This window comes from Myotis myotis, unplaced genomic scaffold, assembly GCF_014108235.1.
Source record: "Myotis myotis isolate mMyoMyo1 unplaced genomic scaffold, mMyoMyo1.p scaffold_m19_p_30, whole genome shotgun sequence".
Classification (NCBI taxonomy): domain Eukaryota; kingdom Metazoa; phylum Chordata; class Mammalia; order Chiroptera; family Vespertilionidae; genus Myotis; species Myotis myotis.
Genome location: NW_023416336.1, coordinates 2255837 through 2283241, shown reverse-complemented (window position 1 = coordinate 2283241; position 27405 = coordinate 2255837). Strand labels below are relative to the sequence as shown.

The 27405-nt window shown below is 44.9% G+C and overlaps 1 protein-coding gene across 7 annotated transcripts in view; it reads right to left on the bottom strand.

Moving 5' to 3' along the window:
• The window catches only part of TMEM131 (transmembrane protein 131), a 203408-nt gene that overhangs the window by 4800 nt on the left and 171203 nt on the right, over nucleotides 1-27405 (bottom strand). For 6 of the 7 annotated variants that reach the window (XM_036302285.1, XM_036302288.1, XM_036302284.1 and 3 more), the window contains 8 exons: nucleotides 19272-19441; nucleotides 15967-16094; nucleotides 13068-13192; nucleotides 12724-12873; nucleotides 3650-3815; nucleotides 1961-2082; nucleotides 1765-1861; nucleotides 391-488 (listed from right to left, as the gene is read on the bottom strand). In XM_036302285.1, the coding sequence (XP_036158178.1) occupies nucleotides 391-488; nucleotides 1765-1861; nucleotides 1961-2082; nucleotides 3650-3815; nucleotides 12724-12873; nucleotides 13068-13192; nucleotides 15967-16094; nucleotides 19272-19441 (1056 nt within the window). The remainder of the gene's footprint in view (nucleotides 1-390; nucleotides 489-1764; nucleotides 1862-1960; nucleotides 2083-3649; nucleotides 3816-12723; nucleotides 12874-13067; nucleotides 13193-15966; nucleotides 16095-19271; nucleotides 19442-27405) is intronic. The other variant, XM_036302291.1, reaches the window with a different exon arrangement.

Genomic DNA, 27405 nt, shown 5'->3' with positions numbered 1-27405 from the left:
TGGTACCTGACAGCAGGTACAAAGAAATGCAGCTTTTAAAACAGCGGTTCTCAACCTCTGGGTCGCGACCCCTTTGGCAGTCAAACGACCCTTTCACAGGGGTCGCCTAAGACCATCCTACAGATCAGATATTTACATTACGATTCATAACAGTAGCAACATTACAGTTATGAAGCAGCAACGAAAATAATGTTATGGTTGGGTCACAACATGAGGAACTGTATTTCAAGGGCCAGAAGGTTGAGAACCACTGTTTTAAAAAATGTCTACTAACAACAATCACACTTTCCTCTCCATCTCAGTGTTTCTCCACACATAAAACTAGACTTCATTTTCCTTCCTTCCTCATCCACAGGCTTATTAATTACAGGTCTAGTGTTAAACACTTACCACCAGTTAGGTTAAAAGAATTCCCAAAGGCGGAGAACGAATTGAGGGGTGTGAGGTCAGGGCTGCTGGGGTTGCTGACGGGACTCCACAAACCCGAGCTGAGTGTTACAAGAGGAAAGAAAAAGCAACACAAAATGGATGAGGGTTAGCGGAACAGATTCATTAAGCTCAGCTTCACAAGGGGGGACACTGCTTCCACTGGGGTGCTCAAGTATTAAGCACAAAGAGAAAGGGGAGAACTGAAAACCAGCTCTAAGCCACAGAGGAGTGAAGGCACGGAGAATTCCAGGGCTCCTCCTCCTCCTCCAAGCCGAGAGCCTGCCTGCCGGTGTGGCTCCGCGGGCTGGTGTCACCCTATGCACCCGAAGGTGGCTGGTTTGATTCTGGGTCAGAGCACATGCCCAGGTTCCAGGGAGGCAACCAATCGGTGTTTCTTCCTCTTTCTCTCTGTCTCTCCTCCCTCCTTCTCTAAGGTCTGTAAAAACATTAAAAAAAAAAGCTGAGCGCCTGGTTCCAAGCAGGTTTGCAGTAAAAAGAGATTTCTTTCCTTAGGGCTACTACTTGATAAAGATTAAAATCCAGGACTCATTTCCTTTAGTGCCACGCAGGTACAATGGGGTTCTGCTTGCTGACGGCCTTTATTATTGCTGCTGCTGTCAGTTATCTGGGAAGATAAACCGAGGCACTGGCTGCGTGCCACTGGGTGCTCTGGGTCCAGAAAGAGGCATGTCCACTAACTCAGTATAAATTATCCAGTATTTGCTCCAATTTCCTTCCTCTCAAATACAAGTCTGTTCTTCTGTATCTAATTACCAGACACATCCTTCCCCACAGGAGACCCTGGTAACGGAGAAGGAGGAGAACAGACTGAAACTGGGGTCATCAGCCTCCCTCTCCGCTGGGTTATACAGGTCGTGCGCACCGCCCCACCTCTGTCAGGGCAGCTGGGGGGAGCACAGCAACCGGGCTCTCTGCTTCTACCCAGCAGACAAAAGCCCCTAGAAGCCTGGACCACTTCTGACAAATGCCTACTTGTAATCTAGGGCAGTGGTCGGCAAACTGCAGCTCGGCAAACTGCGGTTCGCGAGCCACATGTGGCTCTCTGGCCCCTTGAGTGTGGCTCTTCCACAAAATACCGACTTCTGCGCATGGGCTATGAAGTTTCAATCGCACTGGACGTGTGCGCCCGCACGTGGTATTTTGTGGAAGAGCCACACTCAAGGGGCCAAAGAGCCGCATGTGGCTCGCGAGCTGCGGTTTGCCGACCACGGATCTAGGGGGAGAAATGCCTGGAACACGTGGATGGACAACAGATGCTAACCTGACTTGAGAACCCTGTCCATCCTTCTCCTGAGTAAGAATGGTCTACTGTACCTGTCTGAGCCGTCGCTGTCACCAGGAGTGTGTGCAATGCCAAGGCTGCTGGAAAAATCTGTTTTGTTTGAAGAAACTTTAGCAAAGCCATTCCCACCTGTAACAATGGACTCTGAATCAATCAAAGGCAAACCGGCCAAGGTAATCCCACCACGCCTGAGCCGCTGAGGCAGGCCTTCCGCCGCCGGCCACTCACCTGGGCTCTTGTCGTAGCCGGCCGTGACTGCAGCAAATGTGGGGTTGCCGTTCTTGCCGGGGAGGGAGGCTGCTTTTGTCAATTTGTTTTTGCTTCCACTTGGCTGCTTGGTTTTTGGGTCACTGAAGACAGAAGCAAAGGAAGAGTAATTGATTCCTCATCAGCACTGCCTGCTGGAGGCCTGGAGGCGCACTGCCTCAGGGCTGTGGCCGGCCCAGGGCAGCCCATGGGGCACAGCCTGGCCTCATGTAAATGAGCTGGGACCTACAACTGAGCAGCCAGATGGAAAATAAGAAAGTTGTAGGGGAAAGGTAAGAGAATACAGGCCAGTCTAAGACAGTGGTTGGCAAACTGCGGCTTGCGAGTCACGTGCGGCTCTTTGGCTCTTTGAGTGTGGCTCTTCCACAAAATACCAACTTCTGCGCATGGGCCATGAAGTTTCAATCGCACTGTACGTGCGCGCCTGCACGTGGTATTTTGTGGAAGAGCCACACTCAAGGGGCCAAAGAGCCGCATGTGGCTCGCGAGCCGCAGTTTGCCGATCACGGGTCTAAGAGACCAGGGTCACAATTTAGGGACTGGAAAGACTGTTTTAGAGGACATGAGAAAGGGAGCCATTAGGCCAGGGGTGGGCAAACTTTTTGACTCGAGGGCCATAATGGGTTCTTAAACTGAACCGGAGGGCCGGAACAAAAGCATGGATGGAGTGTTTGTGTGAACTAATATAAATTCAAAGTAAACATCATTACATAAAAGGGTACGGTCTTTTTTTTTTTTTTAGTTTTATTCATTTCAAACGGGCCGCAGTTTGCCCACGGCTGCATTAGGCAGTGAACAAGGAGTAGAATATGAGGTCATGGCAGGTGACAACACATGACAAACTGGTTCTTAGAAAGCGTCCTCCCCTATCAGGACAGGCTAAGGAGCTCATGGTGACAAGGGCCCCAGGCAGGGTGGCTTCCCCAGACTCTGGATGCTGCCTCTTTGGGCAAGAGCTGAACACTGTGCAGGTGCACTGCAGCTCCCGGCAGGCGCTGCCTCCTGTGGAAAGCAGGGGTGGGGACAGGACCTAATTATGCTTGCCGGGAGGACGAAACGCAGCACTGCGTGGTGCCGAGAACAGTGCTGGCGCAAGGTAAGAACTGATAGGGGGTTACAGTGACCACTGAGGTGACTGTTCCCCTGAAAGTCAGTCCAACACAAGTGTGGCTGTGCCTCTAGTGAGGAGCACCAGTTGAGGTGTCCCACCTGCCTGTCAGGAGGCTGCCTGCTGTGCACACGTCCCCTACTACAACTGACTTCCTCAAGATCCTGCCCTTGGAACTGCTAAGCTAACTGCCATAGAGCAAAATAAATGGGCCACAAAGCCATTTCCTCAACTCAAAGGACATCTGTAGATCTTCATTTAATGTCAGTGTGCTTATTCACTCTTGAATTAGAACATAATTCTAATAAGTTAAATGATGCTTTTCCAGTTGTTGGGTTAAGAAAGCCCAGGGATGGAAGGAGGCACTGCTGGGCCAGACAACAGTACGACAGCAGCCAGGGGAACCAACCGCCCCAGGGCAAGGGCAAGCTGTTGACAGATGTAGGAAGCGAGACAGGACAGCAGTCTGTGGCCATAGACGTTTCCACTTAATGGGAGTGAGCCTTCCTGTTCAAGGTCTAGGAAGTGACCAGTGAACCTACCTGCTGGAGCTACTGTTAAGGATGCTGCTGTAGCTGCCGCGGGATGCAAGCGGGCACGGTGCCACCGGTGAAGACGGAGAGGCAGGTGTTGGTGAGGTCTGGCGTTGTTTTAAGAAAATGTCTGCGTTGATGGTTTGCAGAGAAAGTTTATAAAGACTATCGGTAGCTGGAAAGTAAAAATAAAAGGTCTCATTAATGTGATATCTTTACTCTTCAAAATCAGTTACTTTTGGTGTTCCATCTGATACTATGCAGAACTCAAGTGCTCCTACAAAGAAAAACATAATTAAACCTTTCTGTGTGTTCTGTTCAAAGTTTAAAGAAAACAAGGGAAGGAGCTTCTCTCTGCATCAGGAGCTCCCAGAAGCACCAGTGAGGCCTGTCTCTGCTGAGTTGTGCAGGACCTCAGGGACCGGTCTGCTCTTCCTCCCGTCCCCACGTCCCTCAGGGATGGCACGTGAAATCACTGTGGCAACCGCCTCCCCCCCATCCCCCCCAGTTCATCATACAATACCCCGCGATCTGGCACACTGAGTAAGGTGCTGTTCCTGGTCCCTGGTTTACAAGAATACAAACTCCTAATATCTTCCTGCTGCCCTCTAGGGTAATGTCTACACAGCTATTTAAAAAAATTTAAAACAAAAATTGTCATGAAATAATACTTCTGCACTCACTAAATGGAAACACATATAACACCTTTATCAGAAAAAGTTATCACCACTTCTGATCAAGATGGTGGAGTAGGTAAACACCATGTTCACTCGCCTCCTCCCATGATCACATCAAAATCACAACTAAATTAGAAATAGGAAAAGAACAAACAAAGCCCAAAGTGAGTAGAGGGGAAAAAAATAAGGATCAGAACAGAAATAAAAAAATGTCTAAAATAACAGGAAAAGAAAATCAAAGAAACCAAGAGCTGTATTTTTTGTAAAGATAAACAAAATTAAACTTTTAGATGGACTCATCAGGAAAAAAATGAAAGGACCCAAATAAATAAAATCAGAAATGAAAGAGAAGTGACAACTGAGGCCACAGAAATACAAAGGGTTGTAAGAAAATACTATGGCCCTAGCCCAGCCGTGGGCAAACTACAGCCCGCGGGCCAGATCAGGCCCGTTTGAAATGAATAAAACTATTGAAAAAAAAAACCGTACTCTTTTATGTAATGATGTTTACTTTGAATTTATATTAGTTCACACAAACACTCCATCCATGCTTTTGTTCCAGCCCTGCGGTCCAGTTTAAGAACCCATTGTGGCCCTTGAGTCGAAAAGTTTGCCCACCCCTGCCCTAGCCAGTTTGGCTCAGTGGATAGAGCGTCGGCCTGCAGACCAAAGGGTCTTGGGTTCCATTCCAGTCAAGGGCATGTACCTTGGTTGCAGGCTCCTTCCCAGCCCGGGCCCTGGTTGGGGCACGTGCAAGAGGCAACCAATCGATGTGTTTTTCTCTGTCTTTCCCTCTCTTCCACTCTCCCTAAAATCAATGGAAAAATATCCTCAGGTGAGTATTAAAAAAAAAAAAAAAAAAAAAAAATTCTACGAATAATTATGTGCCAACAAATGGGACAACCTGGAAGGAATGGACATATTCCTAGAAACATGCAATCTTCCAAAACTGAATCAGGAAGAAACAAAAATCTAAACATATTGATTACCACCAACAAAACTGAATCAGTAATAAGAAAAACTCCCAACAAAAAGTCCTGGACCGGATGGCTTCACAGGTGAATTTTACCAAACATTCAAAGAACTAACACTTATCCTTCTTGAATGATTCCCAATAATAGAAGAGGAGGGAAGACTCAACAGCTCATTTTACGAGGCTAGCATTATCCTAATTCCAAAACCAGATAAAGACACTACAAATAAAGAAAATTATAGGCCAATAGACCTGATAAAAACAAAAATCCTCAACAAAATATTAGCTAACCAAATTAAGCAATACATTAAAAAGAGCATACACCACAATCAAGTGGGATTTATTCCTGGAATGCAAAGTTGATTAATATTCACAAATCAATATAATACATCACATAAACAAAATGAAGGATAAATGTCACATGATCATATCAATAGATGCTGACAAAGCATTAGACAAAATCCAACATCAATTCATGATACAAATTTTCAGCGAAGTGAGGCTAGAGAGAACATTCCCATAATAAAGTCCATATATGACAAACACATAGCTAACATACTCAATGGTAAAAAGCTGACAGCTTTTTCTTTAAGATCAGGAACAAGACCAGATGTCTATTTTTTACTGATTATATTCAACATAGTACCGAAAGTCTTAGCCAGAGCAATCAAGCAAGAGAAAGACATAAAAGGCCTCCAAATTGGAAATAAATAAGTAAAACAGTCATTATTTGCAGATGACATGATACTATATATAGGCCCTCCACTCCCCCCCCCAAAAAAAACTATTAGAACTAATAAATGAACTCAGTAAAGTAACAGGATACAAAATTAACATTCAGAATTGTTTTTTTTTTTTTACATCAATAGCAAACTATCTTAGAAAACAATCCCATTTACAAATGTATCAAAAATAATAAAATACCAAGAAATAAATTTAACTGAGGAGATACAATACCTGTATTCTTAAAACGATATAGCATGGAAGAAAGAAATTAAAGAAGATACAAATAAATGGAAGGCTATACCATGCTCATAGATAGAATTAACATAATCATTAAAATGCCCATACTATGTAAAGCAATCTAAAGATTCAATGCAATCCCTATCAAAATACCAGTGGCACTTTTCATAGAACTAGAACAAATAATCTAAAAATTTACATGGAACCACCAAAGACCTTGAATAGCTAAAGCAATCTTGAGAAAAAACAAACTTGGAGAAATCATGCTACCTGATATTAAAACAGCATGATACTGGCATAAAAACATAGATCAATAGAACAGAATAGAAAGCCCAGAAGTAAACTCACACTTATATAGTCAATCTATGACAAAGGAGGCAAGAATGTACAATGGGTAAAGACAGTCTCTTCAAAAAGTGCTATTTGGGAAATTGGAGAGATACGTGGAAAAAAATGAAACTCAACTACTTTCTTACACCATATATAAGAATGAATCCAAAATGGATTACAGCCTTAAATGTTTAAGACCTGAAGCCATTAAAGCTCCTAGAAGAAAATGTCGGCAGTAAACTGTGATATCAGTCTTAGCAATATTTTTTTGGAAATGTCTCCCTGGGCAAGGGAAACAAAACTAAAAATAAACAAATGGGACTACATCAAACTAAACATTTTCTGCGGTGAAGGAAACCATCAACAAAATGAAAAGACAACTTATTGAATGGGAAAAGGTATCTGCTAATGATACATCTGGGAAGAGTCAAAACCCAAAATATATAAAGAACTTGCACAACTTAACACCGAAAAACTGGATTAAAAAATGGGCAGAGGACCTGAATAGACACTTCTCTAAAGAGGACAGACAGATGGCCAATAGTCAGAGATACTCAACATCACTAATCATCTGGCAAGTGCAAATTAAAAGCACAATGAGATACTACCTCACATCTGTCAGAATGGCTATCTCTCTATATAAAAGCCTAATATGCAAATTGTCTCCACGGGAATTCAGCCAGGAGACAGATTGCTCGCTATGACATACACTGACCACTAGCGGGCAGTGCAGAACAAAGGAAAGCCCCAGCTGGCAGCCAGGGAAGGGAGGCCCCGGTCGGCAGCCAGAAGGCCCTGATCGGCCCTGATCAGCGGCCAGGCCTAGGGACCCTACCTGTGCACGAATTTCGTGCGCTGGGCCTCTAGTTATCAATAAACAGGTAAGTGTTGGCAAGGATGTGGAGAAAAGGGAATCCTATGTACTGTTGGTGAGCATGCAAGTTTGTGCAACCACTATGGAAGGTCCTCAAAAAATTAAAATTGAACTACCATAAGACCCAGCAATTCTACTTCTGAGTATTTATTCTAAGAAACCCCAACATAAACTTGAAAAGATACACGCACTCCTATGTTCACTGCAGTATTACTTACGATAGCCAAGGTAAGGAAACAACTAAGTGTTCATTGAAAGACAAATGGATAGAAAAGATGTGCTACATATACACAATGGAATAGTACTCAATCATAAAAAAGAATGAGATCTTGCCATTTGTGACAACATGGATGGACCTAGAGGGTATTATGCTAAGTGAAATAAGTCAGAGAAAGACAAATACTATATGGTTTCACTTATATGTGGAATCTAAAAACTTGAATGAACAAACAAAACAAGCTGATAATACAGAGAACAAATTGATGGTTGCCAGATGCAAGGGGTTTAGGGAATGGGTGAAAAAGGTGAACGAATCGGAGGTTATAAATATACTTTACATGGGAATGTAAAGTACAGTATAGGGAATACAGTCAACATTGTAATAACTATGCATGGTATTAGAGGGGTATTATACTTACTGGGTGATCACTTTATAAAAATTTCTAATTTGTACACCTGAAACTAATATAATACTGTATGTCAACTATAATTGAAAAATAAAAATGTTGTAAAAAAATTTTTAAAAATAAGACAAAAGGAAGATCCCATTGCATCGCCACGTGTACCTGGGTGCTGGTCCAGGGACTGTGATACGGGGAAGCGTCAGGAAAGCGCTCTGGCCTCTCTGAATTCAGTCCATGGCTCCGTCTCTGAGGCTGCCCACTGACCTAGTCACACTGGCACAACTGCACAGCCCCACTGCCCTCTTTTTTTATCTTTGTCCAAAACAGCTCTGCTCAGCTTGACGCTTTCCCCTTTCGCCCTCCTGGCTGGCCTTTTGTGCCCCGTGCAAGTCCTGTGTACAGTGAGGAGAGTGCTCTGCTCCGATTTCCTGTGAGGGCCTCACTTCCAGACTGAAGCCTGCTCTCACGGAGGCTCTACTTCCGTGTCATTCTCTCCTCCATAGGAGGCGCCTCCCTAGACCCCTAGGGCTCAGGGCCGAGATAAGGCTACACATGCCTTGGCACCCCTTATGGCACCACCAAGCAAAGCACGCTTCTCTTGGAAGCCACTTTGTGACTGTTGCAGAGTTCTTCCTGACCCGCCTCAATGGTGCTGGCACCTTAGCACTGTCCTTATGTCCACCTTACCCACTGTCACCCTTGACCACATGGCTAATCCTTTCCCTCTTGTCCTGTGTTGTTTGCTGACCTGGCGCCCACGCTCAGGGCCCATCTCCAACGCCACCTCCTGCATGAACCCTGCTTAAACCTCTCCACCCTCCTGCTCTCCCTGTGAGCCGCCACAGCAGCGTGCCTCTCTGATATCACCTCTTCACTGCAGGTCCTTCAGTATCTGTACAATCGTTCTGACCCTTCCCTCGCCACCTCTTACACGACACATTTTCTGACCTCCAACATCACTAGGAGTGATCTATCCCCTTGTGAACTGCCCACACCTGTACCCCTCACCTCAATTCCAAGTTCTTAGCCCTTATCCAAACTATGGAGGCTTCAATCACCCACTCTGCATTTACATGCCCCCTCCACTTGAACAATCTTTTGCTTAACCTTGATTTTATCATTAGCGCAAACGAGCCAAAGTGAGTTTATTCTAACTCTGTGGTGAGTGTACACAAGTCAGTCCTAAGACTGGCCCTCTCTTCATCCTAAATCCTACCATCAGTTCCCTGCCTATGCTTGTCTCTGTTGTCTTCTATAGTGGAATGTGGGTTCTCGAACTTAATTCATCCCAGAAGGCTGTTCGAGAAGTGATCTGTTCAAAAACATAATCCTTTCCTCTCATTAGAAATAATGTAAATTGAATTAATCCATTCCAGACCAATGATTCCGTTTTAGCCTTTCTTATATACAGTACTTGTCTAATGTACTGTTTAATCTATAAGTAAGCACTTCTTTTCTAAAATTTATCAAACCACCCCCTTACTAGCCTTGTTCCAAGGGTGTCTTTCAGGTCAGTATGCGGCATCTTCGCATGTTCAGATATCACTGCCTCCAAAATGCTGTCACTGGCTAACTGCTTTTCTTTTTTCCTAACTCTTCAATTGCCTGTGACCATTGTTTCTTCCCCCCCCCTTAGCAACATCAGCACTCTTGATGGTTTTTTTGTTTTAAAATTGTGTTACAAAAGCACTCTCTCCTTTCTTTGTTGCCCGAGAGACGCTTTTTGTTATAAATGGTTGTCAGGTCTAGGAAAACTGAAGTTTGGTTTGACAATGAAGACATAGTTTCTGTGAACAACTTGGTTGAGAACTGAACTGTTCGAGATGGGAGACGTTTGAGAGATGAAGTTAGGCTGCATTTCAGGCAAGGACCTCTACCTTATTTTAGTAGACTATGCTGCTGTCATGACTGAATGCAGGGGAAATCTGAGAACAAGGTAAAAAAACTAGTGAGGAAAATAATGAAATTTTCAAAGTAGGTTGTTTATGCAAAAGATGTGAGTAAAGTAGAGAGTAAACTGAATTTTTAGAAAATGATTACACTATAACTGTATGAGAAACAAGACAGGTAAAGAAATGTGGAATTGCCCTGTTTGATGTGGCTCAGTTGGGGGTTGTGGCAGAGGCAGCTGATTGATGTTTTACTTTCACATCAATGTTTCTCTCTCCCTCCCCCTCTCCCTAAAATCTATATATATAAAAGCCTAAGCCACCAGATGACAGCTATGACACACACTGATCACCAGGGGTCAGATGCTCAATGTAGGAGCTGCCCCCTGGTGGTCAGTGTGCTCCCACAGTGGGAGTGCCACTCAGTTGACAGATGGGCACCAGACGCCAGGCTCACGGCTGGTGAACGCAGCTGTAGCGGCAGGTGCAGTGGGACGGGATGAGCGGAAGCAGTGCGGTGCCCAGCCTGGGCTCCAGCTCCTCCCTGGCCGCCTGCCGCGCTGGCGGGTAAGGCCAGGCTGCGGTGGCACGGAGGTCCACTGATCCCTGCAGGCCAGACTGAGGGACCCCATCGGTGCACAAATCCATGCACTGGGCCTCTAGTAGTAATAATGATCTATACTAATAGAAGGGCAATATGCTAATTAGAACAGACATCTTCCAGACTACCTTTCAGACATCCTTCCTGACAAAGCCGGGCCTGGGCGAAGCTGCCTGTGGTCCCGGGCGCCTGCGGCCAGCCAGAGGGAGGGAAGCCCGGGTCCCGGGTGCCCTGTGGCCAGCCAGAGAAGGGAAGCCTGGGTCCCGAGGGAAACCTCGTCCCAGGTGTGGGGGCTGAGGCAGAGGTGGTTTGGGGTGATCAGGCCAGCAGGGGAGCAGTTAGGGGCGATCAGGCTGGCAGGCAGAGGTGGTTAGGGGCGATCAGGCAGGCAGGCAGGCGAGTGGTTAGGAGCCAGTGGTCCCAGATTGGAGAAGGTGCAGGCTGGGCTGAGGGACCACCCACCCCCGTGCACGATTTTCGTGCACTGAGCCTTTAGTAATAATAATAACAATAATAATAATAATTATTATTAAAAGTCTTACATTTGTAAAAATATATTCTAGAAAAGAAAAAAAGAAATGTGGAATTAATATTCTCATAAAGACTCAGTTGTTTGGAATGACTGCCCAATCCAAATAGGTCTTCTCATTTTGGACACTGGGCAGTGACGTGCGGGTGCACCAGCTTCTGGGAAACAAAGACCTGACTTGAATCATCTGCTATTTCTCTGGTTACACACATACTCTCATTACAGAAGGTAGGTAGTTATTAACAAAGAAAGGAGAAGCTGCAGCCTCACAGACTCCCCAGAGGGACTTAATTCCCAACCGGGCAGCAAGACTAGCTTTCCAGTCTCCCCAGGAACAACGGCCACACTGGGGGAAGGGAGAACCAGTAAGGGGGAGATTCCTCTGCTGAGGCATGTGCAGTAGCCAGATGACGCGAAGCAAAACTATGAGACGTGCGCAGTAGAAGCCAAAATAATGACTATAAATGGGGAGGAATCTAGCCTGGGAAAAGGATAGGATAAGGGCATGCAACCCCAGAAGGTTCAGAAAAGGGATTGGACAGGGGAGAGCCCAGTATAGCCCTGGAAAAACACTAGGAAACAGATTGAGTTGGATGGTTTGAAAGATAGCCCGCTTGTTTCTGAAACCTAGAAAACATATGGAGGATTAGGAAGGCCCTAGGGGCAGCTGCTGTTGAGCCTGCCCACACTCTACATTTCCAAGGGCATATTATTTCTTTTCACCCCAATAAATCTTGCCACTACACTTAAACTTCTCCCACGCATGTGCCCCTTGAAATTCTTTTCTCGTGACACCATGAGAACGCATTTTCTCTGGGAATACTCTCACCATGACCAATTAAACTACAACAATATAACAACTGGCAGACTATTTAACAACGGGCTTTTGCTGGTTGGTAGAAGCCGGCTCCAGGAAACCAAACACTGGGTCTCCTTTCAAAGTAATGTTCCGCCCTGGCCGGGTGGCTCAGTTGGTTGAAGTGTCGTCCCATGCACCAAAAGGTTGTGGGTTTGATCCCCAGTTGGGGCGTATATGTATGAGAAATATGGTGAAAACAGAAGTATGGCGAAAACAAGACTTTTAATATATTTTCGAGGGTGTCCGTTTGTACAGGCACACCTGGGGTAAGGAACACAGCCTGTTTATTCAGTCCCTCCTCCAGTTCCTCATTGGCTGAGTACTATGGGGTCACCTGTTTCCTTATCCATCTCCTAGGTCTTATTTTCTCCCATTGGGCCATTTAAAAAATTGGGCTGAGGTCTTTTCTAGTTGCCTCCACCTCCCCGTCTAGCTGAGGCAGACACTTCGGGGGTTTCCACCATGATGCTGGCCCACGTCCCCGTTCCTTGCTCTTACATCTTCTTCCCTCCTCCCTACATTCTGTTTGCCCTGAGGAAATTCAGCAACTGTTTCCATCAAAAGCCAACCATGCTGGAGATGGATCACAGAGGCCCATTTCCTACATATGGGAAGCTATTGATAGGTGCTTCTCTCTTTCTCTTTCCCCTCCTCTCCCTCTAAAATCAGTAAGAACATATACTTGGGTGAGAATAAAAAAAAAAAAAGCAGCATGTTCCTGCTGAGTAGTCAAGCCCACAGTGATTCCCAAGTGCCCATACTTACAGCTGCCAGGCTTGTGGACTGGCACAGAGTCCCACTCCGGTGGGGGAGAGTCTTTTTCACCCTCTGAGCTACTGGTGTTGCCTAGCTCTTGACTATTTGGGAGGAATTTCGCTAGGGCAGATGGTCTGTTATCCACTAATTTATTTGTACCTGCAAAGAAAGGAGAAAAGAAAGTTGTTAATGAACGGTAACTCCTTTCTTTCAGGTCTACTTCAATGACCCTTCTAATGAGGAGAGAACACAACCACAGCCTTTCACATGACTACTAACTAGTCATGGATCACTGGTAATTCACAACTAACAACTGTTAATAGAAGTGTCTGTTTGAACCATCAGGGAAATACCTTTTGGTTTCTGGGAATTCCGAGACTTGGAGCTGCTGGTCAGTGCAGTTGAAAGAGGGATCTTGGTTGGGAGGGTCCTCCGTTGTTTACTTTCCAATGGGGGAGGGTATGGTAGCTCTAAGCAACTGAAAGACAAGCATAGAGGAAACAATTAAGTTTGTCCCTTTGCTGTGGAGCGGAGGAGTCACTGCTACTCTACACTTCCAATGCATGTTTTATGAATTTGGCTCCTGAAGCAGTAGCTGCCCCATCCTGAGGCTGAGGCTGCGCAGGAGACAGCTCAGCACTTGCAGACACCTCTTAGAGCACCTGCCGCAGGTAATGTGCATAAAGCCATTAGCAGGGACTTGCCATTTGGGGGCTGCTGACTCTCTCCCTGCAGCTATAGTACTAGTGGGGTTCCTGAATATGGAGATTCAAGGTTCTGCTATTCAGAACTTGGAAGACATTTGTAGTAGAAATATGGAATGAACCAGGCTGAACTCCTGGGCTTTCTATAAAGAGAAGAACTGCTGTATTTGCCTAGGGTGAGTGGGAAGAGATGAACTGTCTTTATTCTTGAAATTCAGGAGTAAACCCAGACAAACATTTAAATACAATCTTTACTTAGAGTATATATGCTTTCTAAAAGGTTCAGCAGTAAGCTTAACATCATAAACACCTGTAACTAGGATAATTAATCAGCCCTGAACTTCCTGTCTGCCAAGGTGAAATGGGAGGCATGATGAACTATTTTAAGATTCCACAGCCTGACAGAAAAAAAACACACACAAAAAACCTTCAAGTCTAATGCGCAAGAAGCGATCTCTAGGAGAAACGGATTGGGTAGATAGTGCATATAAACCAGCCTGTGAGCAATGGGACTAGGCTGGCCACAGCCCAGAGCCCAGTGGCCCCTTATGAGAATTCTTCCAAGCATCATCAGACACCCCCACCATGCTCCTGGCGATGGCCGCAGAGCTGTCAGTTCAAGGCTGAGCTCATAGCTTGCTTTTCATCGAAAATCTGACCTAGACAGGCTACAAGAGATATGTCTATGGCATTTTCTACTTAGTGCAACCCCTCGAGGTGTGCCACCATTCAGGACTCTCTGGCCACCTTCAGAATCCTTATGCACCATATGGCCTTCCTTCTGCTGTCACCCCAGTCTCCCTCCCAGAGGCAGCCAATCCGCACCAGATCTCAAAGGTCAGGATGGTTCAACCTTCCAGATTCAACGGCACACTCCTTCTCCAAAGTAAGCAGATGACAGAATAAAGTATCATCTCCTAACCAAATAAATACATTCTAATGAAGGCTATTTACAAAAATGTTATAAGGTACTAGCTCAAAGGTCATTTTATTTACCTTGTTTTGTTCTCTGTATTTCACAAATTTTCTCTCAGAATTAGGTATTATATTTTGAATTAGTGAAATGACTAAGCAAAAATCCAGTGAGTCTTAGGTAACCCAAAACAGAATTAGGAAGGATAACAAAATGACATGAATAAATCCACCCTTTATGGGTAAGACTATTAATGCTACAGCTTTATAACTCTTCCGTCCTCCTTCCACTTTTGCCAGGGTTATTTAAAAACTCCATCTTTTAAAATACCAAAAGCTCCCATGACATAGACACCCTTGTGAATTATTTTTAAGTAAGTGGTTTATAAATGTGGAGGATGAGGGCTGTCCATTTATACAAAGCTTGACTCTGTGCCACTGTAAAATTGGTTTTTAAGAAAAAAGGTGCCAGACAACTAATTTCTTTTTGCTGAATCATACTTTTCCAAATTAAGCCAAATGATCTTCATTAAGAAACCTTTTTTAAAGCTTCTGAATAAATGGGTGAGACCCAACTTAAGCGATTCTTTCTAAAAGGAAAAACCAGAAAGCTATTTCGGACGCCAGACTTTATTTTGACTCACGTAATACATGGTAATCCCCATGCAGGGAGGCAGGAAGCCGAGGGCAAGGGTAGGGCTCCCCTGTGCCTACAGACCTGGAGGCTAGTGTGTGCCATGTGGCGCCAAAGGCCCTGAGGGGAGTGTGCTATTCGAGCAGATTATGAGAGTACAATTATTCTAGTAAACACTGTACTAAGTTAGGTTATTACATTTGCTCCCTAAGTGTAAAGTGCTGAGAAACAATTGGAAAACAAAAGGATCAACAGCTGATATCTTAAATCAGGGTTTCCCTGGGCCTCCCTGGTTCTCTAGAAGCCAATTCCTCCCTGGCACCTCGGACTGTCAGGGCCACAGGCCACTTCTGCAGGCGTGAAGCTGAAGAATGCCTGGGCCAGAGCTCTGCCACGCCGCCCAACGCTCCACCTCCTTGATTTTTGTGACGTCGACTCCTGGGGTCTGGCAGGAGGGGCTGCAGGCAGAGGCCAAGACATCCCTCCGGCTTCATCACGACCGACTTAGAGGAAAACAAATGCTTCAGCATTTAAGGATTTGGGTGTTCTGGCCCAGGGATGATACACTATTCCTGTAATACTGGTAATATTTAAAGACTAATTTTTAATAAAGCAAATGTGAGCTAAAACTACAGGCTTAATTAATATCAGACAATCAACTTTTTGCCTAATAAAAAATTTATTTCCAATCAGATAAAGATTCCAAAAGGAAGTGATAGTATATGCCTTTTAATATCTCTTTTTAAAAAATGTGTATATAGGGTGGGGCAAAAGCAGGTTTACAGGTGTGAGTATGTAAAACAGACTCTATGTTTCTGACGCCAGAAGCATGGGGCCATTCCTAATGGTGCCCATCAGGCATCAGAGAAAAGAGAGGAATGCGATACAGCACAGGGCTTTGGTTGCAAGCACCCCCAAAGACCAAGCAAGCAAACACGTTACCTAGTTTTACCAGTAACTTCTCTTACTCTTTATTTCTCTGCACTCATTTCTTTTTCTCACCTGGTTTTCACATCTGTTGGGATTTCCTTTTTAACATTCAAAAGTTTTTTGCTTTTTTGTTTCACTTGAGACATTTCATTTTCATGTTTCTCGGGCATGGCTTGTTTTCCCTTTTGCTTTTCTGTATCCTGTAAAAAAACGTACACTTAATTGCTGAGAAGGACTAATAAAAATAACTGACACAGTCTTATTTGAAGTTAGCGATACAAAACTGAAGATGCAGCAGATGTATATGTCATATGTATAAAAACCATAAACTCCTCTCTTCAAATCTATTTTAAGCATGTAGTTCTGTCAGTTTTTCAGCCTTTGACCTTTTATAAACGTATTGTTGTGAGCCTGAGTTATAAAGAGTGTGATTTTAATTTATACCCACATCCTGACAGAGGTGTGTGGTGGTACTGGCAGCAGAAAATTGACAGCATCTTACTTTTCAGACTTAGGGAGCAAAACCTTGCCTTTATTTACAAGAAAAGTTCAGCTGGGACTATAATATAAACACTCTGGCAATGTGCTCAATGCTGAGCCAAGACCACAAGTGTTCACACCTATTCACTGAGTGCTCACAGTGACACTGTGACTGTCCATAGAGTCATGAGTTAATTTAACTGCTACTCACCATAAACGGGGGGGCTCACTCATTCACTTACTCAGCATTTACTGGTCACCGCTTGGTGCCAGGCAAGGGCTTAGCAAGAGGGCCGAGGCCCTTCCCCTGAGGGCTGGGAGGTCCAGCAGGAGGGAGATACAATGGAAATGCTCGCCGACCACGACTGTAGCACAGAAGAGCGGCTTCCCTCGCTCGCGTGTGGAGCCCGGACTGAAAAGGCCATGCCTACGCCGCACCCTACAGCTGTGCTGCTTGACTGGCCCAGCAACTGCTGTTTCGGGTCTGGGACCAGGTACGTCTAGGAGCCACTCACACTTTTTTGCAGTGACCTGACACTGGTGGTGTCCAAGCACCAACCGGGGGTCTTGTCTCCTGGACATGGCATGTGTCTGCTCAGGTGCTGCTGAATTTGCCTGGGGAGTGGCACATGGACTGGGTGCATAACACACGTATAGCAGGACAATGTATATGACAGATACACAATTTTTAAAAATCTGGTTCTTCATCAAAGAGAGTTTGAGATGCACTGAGACTAACAAGGGGACAGACAGGAGAGGGACATGCAGCAAAAGGGAACAGCTGTGGGTGGGGAGGTACAAGGACATGGGGAGGGACAGTCAACCCCACAGGGTCCAGCCTCACAGTGTGTGCTTATTAAGGAAGCCTGGATTTTATTTTTATTTATTTATTTTTAAAATATATTTTATTGATTTTTTACAGAGAGGAAGGGAGAGGAATAGAGAGTTAGAAACATCGATGAGAGAGAAACATCGATCAGCTGCCTCCTGCACACCCCCTACTCAGGATGTGCCCACAACCAAGGTACATGCCCTTGACCGGAATCGAACCTGGGACCCTTCAGTCCACAGGCCGACGCTCTATCCACTGAGCCAAACCAGTTAGGGCAGGAGCCTGGATTTTAAAAAGTCACACCAAGTCAACCGTTTAACTGTCAAGAGGAAATAACCAGAGAAAGGGCGGAACACCCTCTGCGTTCTTCAGGAAGCACTTCCTGAGCACCTGACTCGTCAAGAACATGGAGACTCAGCTCTCTGAGGACAAGAACTTGGTCTTTGTCCAGCTGTTTCCCAAGCTCCCAGCATAACACCTGGCGCTTAGGCACTCAGTACAGAATGTTGAATAAATGAGTAGGATACAACTGCAATCAACACAGGAGTGTGTAATCTAGTGGGGAAGAAATTACATGCAGCCGGCAAATGGGTCATTCACAAAGAAGGAAGAGCACAGGAACCCTAAGAGAGTGTTGGGCGGGATACACCTGAGCAGCGGGAGAGGGGAACAGGCATGGAGGCCGTGTCTGTACGGACACAAATGACAGGGAACAACAGCGAGGTAGGAACTATGGCAGTGAGTGCAGTGAGAATGCTGGGAGTCGGGGTAGCTGGAGGGGTCACTGAGGAGAAATGCTGGAAAGGTGGACCAGTTGTGAAGAAAGTGTGTGCTGACGTGCCTTCCGAGTGCTCATCGCTGTCACTGAAACTGCTGGGTTCTGCTCTACGCCCGGCAGTCATGCGTTAGGAGGTAAAGCACAAAGTCCAGCACTCGCTACCCACTCTGCCGAGGTGCACAGAGCACTGTGCAATGTGAGGGTGCAAAGGGGAAGGCAGCTAAGAAAAACAGTTACATATAAATGTTATTTAAAAATTAATATATGTAGATGACACTACTGGATACTTTTAAGAAATGGTTCCCGCCGTAACCGGTTTGGCTCAGTGGATAGAGCGTCGGCCTGTGGACTGAAAGGTCCCGGGTTCGATTCTGGTCAAGGGCATGTACCTTGGTTGCGGGCACATCCCCAGTAGGGGGTGTGCAGGAGGCAGCTGATGGATGTTTCTCTCTCATCGATGTTTCTAACTCTCTATCTCTCTCCATTCCTCTGTGTAAAAAATCAATAAAATATATTAAAAAAAAAAAAAAGAAATGGTTCCCTAGCCCTTAGATGAAAACTGAAAACAAACAAACAAAAACACCCACAAAAAACTTCTGATCTACAATAATGTCTATATTAGCATGTTTTACTTTTGACATATAGCTATCTAAAAATAAGAATGCCAAAACAGAATTCCGCTTTACCTTTTCTGTGTACAGCTTGTACCTCAGACCCTCAGACACGTCACAATAGGTACCTCCCTTCCCCCCCGCCCCCCCCCCCCCCCGCCCGTTTCCGGGCGCCCACTAAGACCGGGCACTCGCAGGGCTGCTCCTGATGCTGGGGACTGAGGACCGGGGACAGGCGGCTCTCTCAACGGACTGATTGTGCGGAGCTCCCTCAGCCCCATCCTGGGTGACTGCCACCTTGTGGGCAGCGCGCTTGCTGAAGCCCGTGCCAGGGCTGATCTTACAGGAAAAGTCAGTCTAATTAAAATGGTACAATTCCTTCTCATTCTCTTCTGATACTTAAAATCTGAAACAAATTTCACAAGTCAGAGTAGTTGTTATTCCAGATAGCCCCTAACATTTAAGCAGTGTCTCCAACTTCTTACTATCTTACTTTGTTAACATGCTTCCCATGTCCTTCCCCGGGGGAAAGGAAATTTGTCCCAGAGCTGGGACTGCTTCCTGCTTAGACATGCCTGTGAACCTGTGCGCTAATCCTAGAGCACGTGTGCACACTAACGGAACACGCTGGTCCTGCACGGAGAACCCACGCTGAGCGCGCTGCGGCCCTGCTCACCTCCTTCAGGAGAGGCTCTGTGTCGGGGTTGGAGGTCTCCGTGGTGGTGGAGGAGCTGTCGTCGTCAGCCAGCGAGTCTTTCAGCTCGTCATCCTGAGGCTTTCCCTTTCCCTTCTTCTCCTCTTGCTTCTTCGGTGCTTTAACCTTGCGCTGAAGAGGTTTTCCTTTCCCTGGGGATAAAAATCAAAGTAAAATTTCAAACTCTTCATTTTTTTAAAAAAGTATATTTTTATTATTTCAGAGAGGAAGGGAGAGGGAGAGAGAGATAGAAATATCAATGATGAGAGAATCATTGATTGGTTGCCTCCTGCACCCCCCCGACCCCACTGGGGATCGAGCCCACAACCCAGGCATGTGCCCCTGACTGGAATTGAACCCAGGACCCTTCAGTCCACAGGCCAATGCTCTATCCACTGAGCCAAACCTGCTAGGGCCAAACTCTTTATTTTTAAACAGCTTAGAATATTAAGCCATTAAAACTTTTTTAAAGAGGCTGGACTGTTTCTTATTAATAAAGCTTCTTTCTCTACTTCATTCCTTAGAGAATTATTATTTACTAGAGGCCTGGTGCACGAATTTGTGCATGAGTGGAGTCCAGCCTGCCCGGTCGGGGCCAATAGGGCTGGGCTGGCAGGGGGAGGGGCTGTGGGAGGTTGGCCGGCCAGCCGGCCCTGCCAGCCAGCCCTGCCCCCTGGTTGAACTCCCGGTTGAGGGGACAATGTGCGTATTAGCCTTTTATTATATAGGATTTGTAATTAAAGCTTCCAAATCATGTTTGGCTTGTAGATTAGAATATTTTAAAAATCAACTTTAGGGCCTAATTTTTGTACAATAGGATGTACCCATTTTAAGTGTATAGTTCAATGAGTTTTGGTAAACTCGGTAGTTCTGACAATTCTGTCTGTCTGTCTTAGAATACTTTTTTAGACCACAGAGGGCGATACAGCTTTGAAAAGTCACAGAAGTAAACACCAGAGATCATTTTATTTTTTTATTTTATTTTTTTAAAATATATTTTATTGATTTTTTACAGAGAGTAAGGGAGAGGGATAGAGAGTTAGAAACATTGATGAGAGAGAAACATCCATCAGCTGCCTCCTGCACACCCCCTACTGGGGATGAGCCTGTAACCAAGGTACATGCCCTTGACCGGAATCAAACCTGGGACCTTTCAGTCCGCAGGCCAACGCTCTAGCCACTGAGCCAAACCGGTTTCGGCCAGAGATCATTTTAAATCCATCTGGAGATGAAAGTCTATGGTGACAGGATGAGCAGCTCATGTGTTAGGTGAGGGGTGCCAAGAGCCCCAGGGCAGAGGCATGCTGGTTGGGTCCAAATCCTGGCTCTTACGTACCCAGCTGCGCGATGTTGACCTCTCATCTGTAAGCTGGGGAGGCAGGCCCTCCTGGGGTTGTACTGAAGAATCATGTGAGGCCCTTAGAACAGTGCCTGGCACACAGATAGCTCATGATGTTACACATGGAGAGCATACAACACACCTACAGAAAGCCCATATTTGAAAAGATGCGGTGTTCCCAAGGCAAATAAGAAATCACCCCATCACACATAACTGAGTGCCCACTGTCTCCCAGACACTGTGCCACATCCTGGGACGCAGCGGTGAGTACCAGCAGCACATTCCTGTCCTCCGGGAGCTTCGTTCCTGCCTGAATCGACCGTGGAGAGAAATCCCGGTTCCCGCAGCTTGGACTGTGCTGCAGGCAGGACCACCTGGGTGGATGGGCAGGCTGGGGAAAGCCATAGGAGCCCGAGCCACAGGCTAACCCATTCTGTACTCATCACTGCTAAATATACCCTTTTGACAATGGTGACTTAATACAGCATCTTTAAAGGCTATTTTATGGCCACTGTTAACAGGCGCCTGAGACTCAGACTTTGGCCTGTAGAACAGGTTGCAAACTATGAGCCACCAGCCAAATCTGACCGGTAGCCTGATCTCTAGGCCTTGTGAGCAGAGAATAATTTTTATGTTCTTAAGGGTTTAAAAAACAGAACAAAACAAAACAAAGAAGCATATGTGACAGACACAGTCTGTGGCACATCAAACCTCAAATAAGTACCATCGGGCCCTTTACAGAAAAAGGGCTGGGCCTGGCCTAGGAAAGCAGTAAGGCTCTGACTTTTAGAAACGCCACTTGGTCCTCTACTTTGCCACTGATTCTGGAGGTGCGACTGAAACCATTAACTGGGACATTAAGTCTTGAAAGGATTGGCCAGCTGGTTTAACTGTACCAGCCTTGGCCCACTCGGAACAGCTGGAGCGCCCCTCAGCCTGGGCAGAGGGAAGGCACAGTCCTGCCCTGGCCCCACTAGCCCCAGGACTCTGGATTTTGTAGGTTCAGTAGTTGATACTGAGTCCTTAAGTCTTCCCCATGTGACAAAGCTCAAGCCCTGATACTAATGTCCCACTTGCCGTTAGACCATTTTATCATGACTAGGTTCACTGGGTGAGAGGCTCTGTGTAGAAATAATCTGTATTTACAATAACCTGAAACCTCCTAATAAATAGGAAAGGGCTGAAAGTGATATATATTTTTTTTCTTACTGCACTCAAATCTTGAAGCCAGGGCACACAAAAGAAGAAAATACTTAATAAATCACTAGTTAAGTTGAAAACTTGGGCACAAAATTATTTCATGAAAGAGTAGTTTATACTTTTTACCTACAAATTCATCTTTTTTAACCTGCTGCACTTGGCCTTCTGCCCCAGCACCTTAATAATGCTATTTTGAAAAGGTGAGCAATGACCCCTTAACTGTCAATGCCAACGCCTCTAGCACTCCTCAGTCCACAGGCCTCTTCTCCTGGATGCCACGGAACGCTCCTCCCGCCCTCTGTCCAGCCTCGTGCCCGCCCCTGGCACAGTGATTCTTCCGACGCTCCATCGGTGCTGCTGTCCCCTAGAGATCTGACCTTGACACTTTTCTTTTCCCTTTATACCAGTAACCACCCTGGGGGCTTGCTTTAATTAATAAAATAACAAAATAAAAAGGTATATGTCTCATTTACATTTAAAAAAGCAGAGTCCCCAAAAGCGCACCGTGACCAAGTTGTGGCACATCCTCAGGCAGACTAATGCTTGTCAAGTGTGCTCATTCTTTAGAACCATGAAGTGCTGTTTACTCTAAAAAGCTAACCACACTTTTTCTCATGCAAAGAAGAGGCCCATCTGGCCTAAAAGCCATCCTCCCAAGTTCTATTCCAGCTTTCTTCTCAATGTGCCAAGGACTGGATTTCTCATTCTAGCATCCTGTCTGAGAAAAATGGGAGATTTACAAATGTTCACCACTGCCAGACCCCACTTCATCAGCAAGGAAAGAGGAAACTAGCTATGGAAGCGGACAATGATCTGTCAAATTCCTGTATCACAGACAGACTCTAGGTATAATTATTTTGTATGATGCTGCCCTAAGTTAATTTATTGTAATTACAAACCCCCTGTTCTTAACATATAAGCAGTTTCCACTTTCCACTATTATAAAGTATAATGTATGTAAGATTATTCCTGATATAAAATTTCCAGATATGAGCTCATAGGTTCAAAGGATGTGTGCATTATATTGTTTTTATGGCTTTGTCCTGCTTCAGAAAATGTGCTGCTTTCCATAATCTATGAACATACACTCTTCTTTTTAACACAGCTACCACTATTATTTTCTTTATATAATCTATGAATCCTAGGCTATTGGTGCTTTTAGAAATATGTACCAGTAATTTGCTTGCCTAAATTGGAGGGGGACGGGGGGAAAGGAAGAGAGGATACTCATTTGACAGGTGAAATTCTGATCACCAACAATTATTTGGTTTTAAGTCCATTTACCACAGCAAATGAAAAGATTAAGCCTGCTAAAGACATGCCTATTCTAATCAGCTAGGACAATTTCTGACATGTGGTTGGCCAGTGCTTATGTGACAAGCTCTCTGGATCTTGTCTTCATGTCCTGATTCCAGGAGGTAAGAAGAAGCCTGGTGCACCCCCGCCCAAACAGGTTGGCCATTCTCATCCATTCATATGGCTAGTTGGAAAAGCTAACCTGGGGTGCCTTCTGAAGCCCCAGCCCTTGATCTCCTATTCTCTCCTGCCATTCCCTGATGTGTAGCTTGTGATCATTGTGTCCTTGTGGAATCACCAAGTATCTTTTAGTAGATCAGCTCTATGACCACTGTGAAAATTAAAAAACAGTCTTTAATTTTAAAATTATGTTCTAGATCAGGGGTGGGAAACCTTTTTTCTGCCAATAGCCATTTAGATATTTATAACATCATTCATGGACCATACAAAATTATCAACTTAAACATTAGCCTGCTATATTTGGTCAAATATCTAATTAACTCACCCCTAATGCCTTGGCAGGGCCAGACCTTATTCGACCTGCAGGTCAGACGTTCCCTACTCATTCTAGATGAATAAACCTGAAAGTGAGAACGGTCCTATCCTTCGGGTTAGAGACTATCTCAGACAAAGGCAGCAAGGGATTCAATTTTACTACTCAACTCTTTGCTTGTGATAAGAAAGATAACATCCTTTTATTTTATTCATTCCCTCAATAGGGGAAAAACACATTAGGTAACTTGATCTAGTTTAAAAACTTTAACTATTAATATTACTATAACAACTACCCTAAAATACATAAGTTCTATTACTGAGATAACAAGAAAAAGATTTCTGTGGAAGAAACTAATATACTGAAGACATGTTATTGTTTTATAACTCCAAATGCAAGCACTTTTTAAAAAAACTCCATCAAGAAAGGACAATCTCTTTAATAAATGGTGTTGGGAAAACTGGATATCCACTTGCAAAAGAATGAAATTGGACCCATATCTTATACCACTCACTAAAATTAAACCAAAATGGATTAAAGATTTTTTTGGTTTATGTTCTGCTTGTTCACTTATTTTGTTTTTTTTTAAAGATTCAATTATTGATAGATACGTATTTATTGCCATTTTATTCATACTTTTTATCTTTTTTCTTTTCTTTAAAGAAGACTCTTTAATATTTCATGTAATACTGGTTTGGTGGCGATGAACTCCTTTAGCTTTTTCTTGTCTGGTGAAATCTTTATATGTCTTTCAATTCTAAATGACAGCTTTGCTGGGTAGAGCAACATTGGTATTAGGCCCTTGCTTTTCATCATTTTGAATATTTTTTGCCAATCTTTTCTGGCCTGCAAAGTTTCTGTTGAGAAATCAGCTGACAGTCTTATGGGAGCTTCCTTGTAGGTAACAAACTGCTTTTTCTCTTGTGCTTTTAAGATTGTCTCTTTGTCTTTAACCTTTAGCATTTTAATTATGATGTGTCTTGGTGTGGGCTTCTTTGGGCCCATCTTGCTTTGGACTTTGTGCACTTTCTGGTATCTATTTTCTTCACCAGGTTATGGAAGTTTTCTGTCATTATTTTTTCAAATAGGTTTCAATTACTTGCTTTCTCTCTTCTCCTTCCAGCACCCCTATTATGTGAATGTTGGCACGTTTGAAGTGGTCCCAGGGGCTCTTTACACTATCCTCATTTTTGGGGGGGGGATTATTTCTTTTAGCTGTTTTGATTGGGTATTTTTTGCTTCCTTATATTACAAATCGCTGATTTGATTTTAGGCTTCATCTTCTCTACTGTTGATTCCCTGTAACTTATTTTTCATTTCAGTTAGTGTATCTTTCATTTTTGACTGGTTCTTTCTTATGGTTTTCATGTTTTTAATGTTATTGACATTTTCCCTAAGTTCCTTCAGCATCCTTATAACCATGGTTTTTGAACTCTATTAACGTCATTTAATTTTTTTTTTTTTTTTTTTTTGTCCTTTCACTTAGGACTTGTTTCTTTGTCTCCTCATTTTGGCTACTTTCCTGAGTTTGTTTCTATATATTAGGTAGAACTACTATATCTCCCAGGCTTCATATAGTGGCCTAATATAGTAAGTATCCTATAGCAGCGGTCGCCAACCTTCCAGACCTCGTGGACCACCAGTTGGCAACCGCTGCTCCAAAGGTTTCCTTAAACCAGTGGTCACCAACCTTTCAGACATCATGGACCACCAGTGGTCCACAGACCACCGGTTGGTGACTGCTGTCCTATAGGGTCCAGTGGCACAGCCTCCCCATTCTCCAGGGCTGGGTTCTCTGGGTATATCACCCTCCATACGCCCTCCTGTTGTAGTTGAGCCTTGATTGCTGTTGGCACCTCAAAAGGAGGAATTTACCCTCATGCTGATCAACTTCAAGGACTGGCTGGAACCATGGTGGAGGATTAGCTGTGCAGGGCCCACCCATGGCACAGGACTTACTTCAGCAGGGCTCTGGTGCCCTCTGAGTTTGCCTCATGAGGGTGTTACTTGTGGAGGTGGTTGGGTGGGCCATAGACATGATCTGAAGCTGTCCACTGTGTGTATTGGCTCTGGGCCTCCTGGGAGGTGCAGTCCAAGGTCAACTGCTGCCTGTGTTCTGTCCAGGGTCTCCAGAAATGATCTATAAAGCATTATGCAGATGGTACTGCTACTAGAAGTACCCAGGAGAGGCTACCTGGTTACCAAGGTTACTGCTAATGCCAGGCCTGGGGCCACTGAGTGAGAGTTATGGGGCACAACAACCTCAGATGCTGCTTGTTTGAGAGATTTTAGGAAAGTCTGAAGCATGAGTCAAGACAGGTCATTTGTATGGAAAAGCTACTGGAAACAGCTTGGATGGGCCTGCAAGTTGGTGGAGTGGGGTCTCAGGGAATCAACAGGGCGGGTTGAACAATGTTAGCTAGGTTAATGAAGACTCAGATATGGCACCTGCCTGCTGTCTCTGTGGTGGGGAGGGACCAGAGAAAGAACAACGGCTTATGCCAGTACCTCTCTCTGGGAGAAAGCTGCCCCTCCAGCTCTCACTCTGATGCAGGACAATTCAGTTCCTCCCTCTGTAGCTTTGGTGCTTTTTGACCTGCTGCTCCAGTGCTGGAGCTTAGACAGAGTGAGTCTGAGTAAGTCCGTGCATGGGCCCTTTAAGAGGAACTGTTTGGGACTCCAGCAGCCCTCTGTCTCACAATCCCTGCTGGGTTTTAAAGCCAGAAGTTATAGGGACTTCTCTTTCTGGCTCTGGAACCCTGGGCTGGGACCCCTCACTCCTCAGGGGACCTCCACTGCCGAAATATCCCTCCCGATTTTTATCTACCACATGTGGGTGTGGGACTAACTTATTCACTGTCTCTGCCCCTGCTAGCAGTCTTTATGTGGCTTCTTTTCTGTATTGTTGGTTGTAGGACTTCCATTTCAGCTATATTTCAGGCAGTTCTGAGTGATGGTTGTTCTATAGTTTAGTTGTAATTCTGATGTCCTAAATGCATGTACTTCTAAGAGGACTCCACATGACTGCGATAAGAAATTCTCTGTAAGAAAACTCCTGGACTGTGGGGATGTCAGGTTTCTTAGGGCTATGAGTTCCTTATTCCCTATGTAAACCAAAAGCAAACCTCCTTGGTACATAAGTGAGGGCGGTACTTAAATAGGCTAGGAGTAATGTGCATTGGAATGGCTGCCATAGGAAAGGAAGATGCAAAAGAGTTCAGGATATAAAGGATTAATGTAAGTACAGCTAGGCCATTTATTGCTTTGTACATTTGATTTTGGAAGTTACCTATTAGTCTACCTGTGCATGTATGTGTGACATGCAGACTTCTAAGATGGCTCCCAGGGACCCCACTTCCTGGTATATGTGTTCTTATGGAATTCTCTCTCCTGAACTGTGGGCTGGATCACGCTGCTAATGACCAGAGTACTGCAGAAGCGATGGGATGTCACTTCCAAGAGTAGGTCACAAGATACAGACTTCTGTCCTGCCAGCTTATTTTCTCTCTTTCCTTCTTGCTTGCTCACTCTGGGGAAGCCAACTGTTTTGAGCTGCTCTAAGGAGAGGACCCATGGCAGGCTGCTCGCCACATCCATTAAGGAACTGCAACCCTTAGTCCAACAGGCTGTGAAGAAATGAATCCTGCCATCAACCACCTGAGTGAGCTCGGAAGCAGATCCACCTTCAGCTGAATCTTATGATGACTTCAGTCCTGGCCAACACCTTGACTGCGGCTCTGTGAGAGCTGGAGAACCCAGTTGAGCTGCACCCCGATGCCTGACCCATA